General features: G+C 41.6%; 1 protein-coding gene across 2 annotated transcripts; it reads right to left on the bottom strand.

Annotated features, from left to right (window-relative positions):
• Positions 1-233: 233 nt before the first annotated feature.
• MGST1 (microsomal glutathione S-transferase 1) lies at positions 234-7,338 on the bottom strand. Of its 2 annotated transcripts, none has more exons than XM_064421371.1 (4): positions 7,196-7,338; positions 4,915-5,064; positions 3,094-3,188; positions 234-1,427 (listed from the first exon to the last, which is right to left on the bottom strand). In XM_064421371.1, the coding sequence occupies exons 2-4, from the start codon at positions 5,038-5,040 to the stop codon at positions 1,181-1,183; spliced, it is 468 nt and encodes a 155-aa protein (XP_064277441.1). In that variant the 5' UTR covers positions 5,041-5,064; positions 7,196-7,338; the 3' UTR covers positions 234-1,180. The 2 variants fall into 2 exon arrangements, with proteins under 2 accessions (XP_064277441.1, XP_064277442.1); XM_064421372.1 differs by lacking the exon at positions 7,196-7,338 and adding an exon at positions 6,259-6,419.
• Positions 7,339-7,352: the final 14 nt, after the last annotated feature.

Genomic DNA, 7,352 nt, shown 5'->3' with positions numbered 1-7,352 from the left:
GTGATTTGTGGAAGCAGCAGTGAGAACTCTCCACCTCTTCCCTGGGCCATCCCCTAGGGGAACAGCTTCTGGGGTAGGAAAGGAAACCAAACTTGCTCTGACTTCTGCCATTTAAAACTTCTCAATGACCAGCACACTGCATATAAAGACCTTCTGGGTCACTTGAAATCTCCTGCTATTATTGAAGCCAGAGCTACTAAAGAACCCCAAAATAACCAACCAAACAAAAGGAAGCCGAGGAAAAGTCTTTAAAGAATGTATTTCAAATTAACACTTCATAGAGAAGATGTAAGCAAAGAGCAAAACTTCCCATCAGAAACATATTTATGACAGTATGACACACAAACTAATTCTGTATGTACATCTGGATTACTTGATAGCTACATTTGCAAGTGTCACTCATTTTATGCTGAATTTATTCAAAAATGAAAAAAAATCCTCTACCAAGGGTCTACATTTTATTCAGTCACAAAACCTACATTTGCAGTTACTCCAGCAAAAATAGTTGCTTAATTTTTTTACCAGTGTCTCCAAACAGTATTTAGCACAAATACTTTCTCTGTTTTTAATCTATTCAACTGAAAGAAATGGAGCTGCAACGCTTTAGGTTTTTTAATCCCAAAGTGGATTATACAAACATTTTTATCAAAGATTTTTTTACAACAAGACTAGCATTACTGGTTATATCTTATTATTAAGGTAAGCTTTCTTCAAAGAACTGTATGATTGGAATCTCTTCCTGATACATAGTGACATGCTATTTGCTGGCTGCAGTGAGAAGAGTCAAAATGAAAACAAAAATACAAACAGGCTTTTTTTTTAATCTTGTCTTTATTGATTTAGACTTCAGAGCTACAGCCAAAAATAGTGCATCTGTAGAAAATTATCAAACACTCTATCAATACAGCATCATGGCATGTTTAGAATTGTAAGCACTTGAGAAATCGCAAAGGGAACATCCAATCTAGTATTTGGCAGTGCAACCCATGCACAGGGAATACAGGGAGAAGGATTCTTTTTCCTCCAAAAAAGAAACCCTTCTGAACAGGAACAAAAAGCCTTTGTTCAAAAGAAGAATTCCAGTTACCACATAAGACTCATTGGCTCACTCAAGACATGATCGTACAGCGCTGGAAACTTTGTGTGGAATGTCGGAGGGGACACGGGAGCTACAGCTCTGCTACAGGAGCCACGCTGTCTTCAGGACTTTGTAGGCCATGGAGAAGGTCACTGAGTAGCCAACTGCCCAAGACAAACCTCTGCCAGGCTGGGGAAGAGGGATCAAGTATGCAAAAGTGTGGAAGATCCTAGCCCCTGTGAAGATCCTGAAGTGCAGCAGGGCCGTGGACAGCTCAGGGCCGCTCAGAGCATACAGCAGTCCAATGCCAACAAACGGGACGATATTTTCCAGGTCATTCAGGTGGCCTCTGGAGAAAAAAGCAAAGTTATTTTAAAGTGTTAAATTTTGTTGAATAACCCACTTCAAGCCTCACTATTTTTCAGCACCTTCAGAGCATGCTACTATTCAACAACTCTTGGCTTCCTCTGCAGAGGGGACCTGATTCAGTGACTGAAACAATTTTGGCATGTTCACCTGACATCACTCTGGTCTCTCCTGTTGCACCCCACATTTTTAAGCTTCTGATCTTCTATATGAAATGTATTAGTTTTCCCCCAGGCTCATAGTAATACTAGGGACTTACATGAGGTGTCTGAGTGCACCTGGGGGTGCAAGAATGCAAAGTCAAGGAAGAAAAGAGGTAGCTGTTTTCTTGGAGCCTCTCAATTAACATCAATTAACTGGAGGACTGTGTCTGAAGCCAATTAATGGCCTAGATGGTCTATTCTAATCCCATAAATCCAGTTTGTGGTGTCCATAAAGAAAATATGAAATATCCTACACAGGAACTGCTATGTTCATCAAATGTTCATGAAGTTCCATCATCTTGAAGAAGGTTATTTTTGAACATCTAACAGGTGTGACAGTTATACGCTTTGCGTTCATTTCCTTCACTTTGAGCACTAAAATAGCTAAAAAAATGTTTGAAATTTTGAAACCATAATTTACTAAAAATGTGTTGAGACTGAACTCATACATCTCGAAGTGTTCTTTCACACCCCTTCCTAAACCTTCCCAGCTCCTTTCATCTCTTTAGATAAATTATACTTCCAGCCCAATTTACTGGTTGAAACAATGTCTAAACCTTACTAATGATGGCAAATTTCAGAGCCAACTGGAATCAGGTCATGGCACTGTCTTGCAGCTGCTTTTGGAATATATTTATAATTACAAGGAAACATATCTCTCCAGGTTTTTTATTCTCATTCCCCATAAAAGTACTCTGAAGAAAGTAATATTTTTCCTTGACAAAAAAAAAAAAAATTTTTCCCCATAAACTGAACATATTCCAATCACTTATACAAAAGAGAAGCCATGCTAAATTTATGTGGCATTACCATGAAGCTTGCATAAGAAAATATATTAAACTTCCACTAAGAATCACAGTTGGGAGGAAAATATGGATGCTGCAACACCAACATAGTAACTAGAACCAAGCTTACTTACTAGGTCTGGGGATGTCTGACAAACTCCAGAAAACAGGATTTGAAAAGTTAGTGTTTTAAAAATCTATTCTGTGAAAATTACTAAGGTGGTTGTCATTTCTCTAGCACAACAATTTGAGTTAAATGGATCATAAAGTTAGTCTTAACTTAGCTGGCCTCTTACAATTTACAAAGAAACAGGAATTACCCCTCATCATAAAAGTTTCCACTTTTATGTAACACCCATGAAATTAAGCAACAACTTCCCTGAACTACTCAGGGGCAGAAAAAGAAGAAGCAGAACATCTTTACAGCCCACTCAGATTAGGCTCTTCTTTCTGAGATTTTAATCCATAACAGGCAAAGAGAAATATGCTTTGTGAAACAACAGGCATTATTTGCAAGGATGCAGTGTTCTTAAAACAGCACTGGTATATATTTTCAAGATCTTCCCTAATGGAGGTTTAAATGAGAAGAGTTCACTGACATTGAAGTTTTTGGTATAAAAATAAACTTAGCTTCATCCTTTTTAAGGTTTCTCTGTGTTACCTGCGTACACGTTCAACATCTGGATCAGTCCTCAGGTATTTCTTAGCACTCTCTCCTTTTCCAAATGCTGCTGTATCTTCTGGGTTGACAAATGCCTGTTTCAAACACAAGCACACAAGCGACATTAGCAAAATGTTTTACCCAGTCAAGGCAGCTTGCTATAAAGGTCACTCTTTTTACCAGTGCCTTAATAACCTCACTTAACTTAGCTGAAGTTAAAAGCACAGGGAATAATACAATGTTTGCTGTTTTCCTGAGCCCAGCCTGCACATTTGTGTGCTGACAAATTAATGCAATGCAGTTTATGCATTGAGATAAAGCCTTCTTGTGAGATGGACAAGCCTGCAGTAAAGCCAGTAGGCTGACAGAACATAGGCACCTACATGGTGGAAGCTGTCAAATCTCTTTTTCACTATTCCTGACAAATTATATGAAAGTCCTTTAGGGTCCCTTCCTTCTGCAGAAGTCTACACAGCCACAGCATCCAACAGCCCTCTTCCCATTCTCATTTATGACCAAGGAAGTGTCTCCCTTTCCTCTCAGATACAAATTCTTACACTGATATGACCCATTATTACCTCAAAATACTGCCAGACACTACATGAAAACAACATTTGATTCAGGCAGTGCAGACTCAGTGTACAGTTGATCTCTCCCTGCTGACACATGTAGTAACATATGCATTCTGTGCACTGCTCAGGCTATGCAGATACAAGTCAAGAAAATCTTTTGATTTTAGTAGAGCTACATGATTGCTTTCCAAGGCAGCCTTGATCCCTATTTGTGAAATATCCTCAGCCTCACAATTCTAGAGGTGAGAACATTTTACATTCTCTTGCTTCACTCCTTTCCTGTTTCTCTCTTTCAATACTTTTTAAAATATTTAATAGAAAATTAAAATTACTCTTTTTTTCTGTTTGCAATATCACTAACACAATGAAACCAATCCCTCCAAATTACTGAAGGCTCTATTATCATCTGCATCCACCTGGAGCAGCTCAGCTGGGTTCTCCTGCAACAACAAGGAACAAAAGGCAGCATTTCAGCAAAAGGACTGCACCAAAATCCTTGAGGCACAGACCATCTTGCAGAAGCAGATCTCACAAAACCAGCCAGATGAGGCCCAGTCTGGGCTCTTTCAGCCCAGGACCAAGTGTTTCCTACAGAGGCCACGAGAAGATGACTAGAGAAGACCAAGAACAGGGCAAGCCCAACACATCTCCCATGAGCACTTTCTTGTAAAGAAATTTTTTCTAGCCTAAACATCAAACCACAGGCTTTCAAATATTTTCAAATGTTTTCATGTATTTTCACAACTGAAAATCCAATGCCTCTCACTTTAGAAAAACAATTATTTCAGATAATGACCTACCCAGTATAATAATTAGGGAAGGCAAAAATCTTTTGAATTATTGGATGAAAGAGCTATAGATGAATAAAAATCTATCCCCTCTTCTAGCCCTTGGTTATTAATGTAATGTGGCTCCATATCACACTTTTGTTGCTTTATAAATTGGGTACCCTGAACATGAGATTTCTGCAGAAGACAATGGAAATTACATTTCTGAAAAACCCTTATTTTAAAATAACAGAAATGTATTGGAAGAGTAGAGTAAGTCAAATGCAAGTTTAGTCTCATAATTATCTTGTAATTAGGTTAAAAACATCATCCAGTTGAGACCACCAAACTCAAATCTCTCCAGAACAGGAGAATATTGAACAGCAGCAGTATTTGGAAGCTGAAAAGACATAGCTGTGATATCTCTGTACTCCAATAGATATGTCAGTCTGCTCTCCCAGCCAGTATTTCCAAAAGATTACCTTCCTCGTCATCCTGAAGTATGCTGTTATCAGACTCATCAGCATCATCTTTAGAAGAACAATGGCTGTGTAGGTGGCGTAAGCCCGGAAGACTTCATTGTCAATTAACTGGGTCGATCTGGCCATTTCTCCCCCTCTCACTGACGACCTCTAAAAAACATTAAAGTTAGTTAAAGCTAACATAATTGCAACACAAAGTTCTGACAACAACATTGTGTTAATAGCCTTGTTTTTTAGCATCACTGCAATGACAGCATGATTTTGCCACTGTGGAAAGTTTCTTTTTAAGCAATTTTCTACCCTTTTTTTCACAATAACATAGTATAATGCCTCAAGCTGATAAATTATAATATTTTGTTTCCATTATAAGTGCTTATTAAACTGTCAAAGTACAAACTACCAAAATATTTAATGTAATTGCAGAAACAACACTTAGTCACAGAAATTAGTACTCTTCTGAAATAACACAAGAATTTAGACCAATTTTAGACCAATTCATTTGAATTAGTAAATTTCCCTAAGCAGTTACCAGGATAGAATGGGTATGTGACAATACTATGAACTATGAAATGTAAAGAGGAAAATTAGTATTGCCTTCCCTTTTTTGTGTGTAAAATGACACAATTATAATTGCACTTCAGCTTTCAAACTAACCAGTATCTTCCTACCCAGCAATAACTTGTGATCAAACCGAGTTGAACATGCATTTTTCCCCTTTGAGACCTTGTTCTTAAAAATTGCTTTTAGCATGACTCACAGGCAAATATTAAGTTGTAATGACAAAAAGGAGAGGACTATTTCTGCTTTTATCATGGGAGGTTTAAACTAATGAGGTCTCTTTCCAATGAGACCGTACCAAACCCACAATCCTATGGAGGCACCTTTTATCAACACCACAAAGTTAAGAGGTGCTGAGGAGTGAATGCAGTAAAAAAAAAAAGCACATCTCTGTGCACATTCAATTTTTGCCCTGCACAGACTCAGGTTTTTGCCTTGCCAAGTGCTTCAACCATGCATTTAGTGACTAGGAATCCATAAAACTAGGATGTCTTAGCTTCACTAGAGACCAAAATAAATGATTTTTTTTTTTTTTTTTTGGTTACAGCTAACTTATTTCCTGCGATATAATTTTAACAATAGTAATAAAAATGCTAATATTCACTTGGTTACACTTTTAACAACCTCTCATCTCGCTTTCAGCACAGTCAGCTATTGCCAAACCAGGGGAACTGGGTGAGCAAAGAGCACCATGGAAGACTCGATCTGAAGGCGTGTCCTTGGTGAGGAAGTGGGCAGGATGGAGGCGAGCAGCTGTGTGCTCAGAGAAAACAAAGATCGCCTTGCCTGGGCCTGCTGTGGTGATGGGATTCTGCTCCCTCTTCTCTCCTTGGGCCCAGCACAGGGTATTGGACCCTTTTCCCCTGGGAAATTAATTCAATGTAGCTCTCCCTCCTCTCTCATTACAGTCCAGTTCCCAAGATAAACAACGACTTGGCGAAGACTTTTCTCAGAAATTGACAATAACTGTTCCCATTCATTTTAACAATCTTGCTAACATGTTACAACAGAACCGCCCTGCTACGCTAAACTTTGTATCACAGCAAAAAGCACACAGTGTTCCACACAACAAAAATAAAGTAAAACCACGGCGTCGCAGCATTTCCCCCTAAACTATGCTGAAAATGCACCCAAGAATGACGCCAAGTCATCGGCATGGGACACTGTTCAGCAGCACTTTGGGAGCCCCGCCACATTTATCGATTTATCCATTTATCCATCTCCCCTCGCCGCCCTCCGAGCTCCCAGAACGCCCGGGACCTGCCCTCAGCACAAAATGGAAGGGCACCGAAAAACCCGGCATTTCGGCGCCAGCAGAAACTGCAAAAACAAACCCCAAGTGCGCAAACAGCACGGGGTATTAAGGGATGTGCTCATTACGGTTACAAACAGCCTGATGTACGTGGGTAATAATAATAATAATGGCAATAATAATGGTGCGGCTCCGCTCGGAGCAGCGGCCGGGCTCAGACCCACGCGTGCCGGGGCCGCGGGCAGCCACGGGCCCACCCGGGCCATTCCTTAGTGCGTGTTTTAAACGCGACTTCTCCCAGCGCCGTGCGGCCGCAGGCTCCGCTCCCAGCCCAGCTGCAGATCCCGGATTCCCGGCCCGGCCCCGCGGCCCATGCCGCCTCCCCGGCTCGCCCCGCGGCCCCTCACGCAGCGCTCCCTCCCCGCACCCGCGACGGGCTCGGCTCCCGGGCCCCGCACCGCCCTCCCGCACCTCGGCCGTGCCCGCGGCGATCCCGGCCCCGCTGCTCCCCGGCGGACACTGCGGCTCGGCCCGGCCCGGCCCCGCCTCGCCCCGCCGGCCGCGGAGGCGGGTCCCGCCCGGGCCGCCCTCACGGAGCCCCGCGGGAGCGGCGGGTCAGGCCCGGAGC

The sequence above is a fragment of the Passer domesticus genome, chromosome 5 (assembly GCF_036417665.1).
Source record: "Passer domesticus isolate bPasDom1 chromosome 5, bPasDom1.hap1, whole genome shotgun sequence".
NCBI lineage: Eukaryota > Metazoa > Chordata > Aves > Passeriformes > Passeridae > Passer > Passer domesticus.
The sequence above is the reverse complement of the archived record's forward strand: the minus strand, read 5'-3'. Positions and strand labels throughout refer to the sequence as shown.

Excerpts from the sequence above, each read along its gene's own strand:
- MGST1 (XM_064421371.1), bottom strand. The coding sequence starts at position 5,040 with ATGGCCAGATCGACCCAGTTAATTGACAATGAAGTCTTCCGGGCTTAC. Across the intron at positions 3,189-4,914 it reads ACTTCAGGATGACGAGGAAG|GCATTTGTCAACCCAGAAGA; the intron begins GTAATCTTTTGG and ends TGTTTGAAACAG. Across the intron at positions 1,428-3,093 it reads GATGTTGAACGTGTACGCAG|AGGCCACCTGAATGACCTGG; the intron begins GTAACACAGAGA and ends TTTTTTCTCCAG.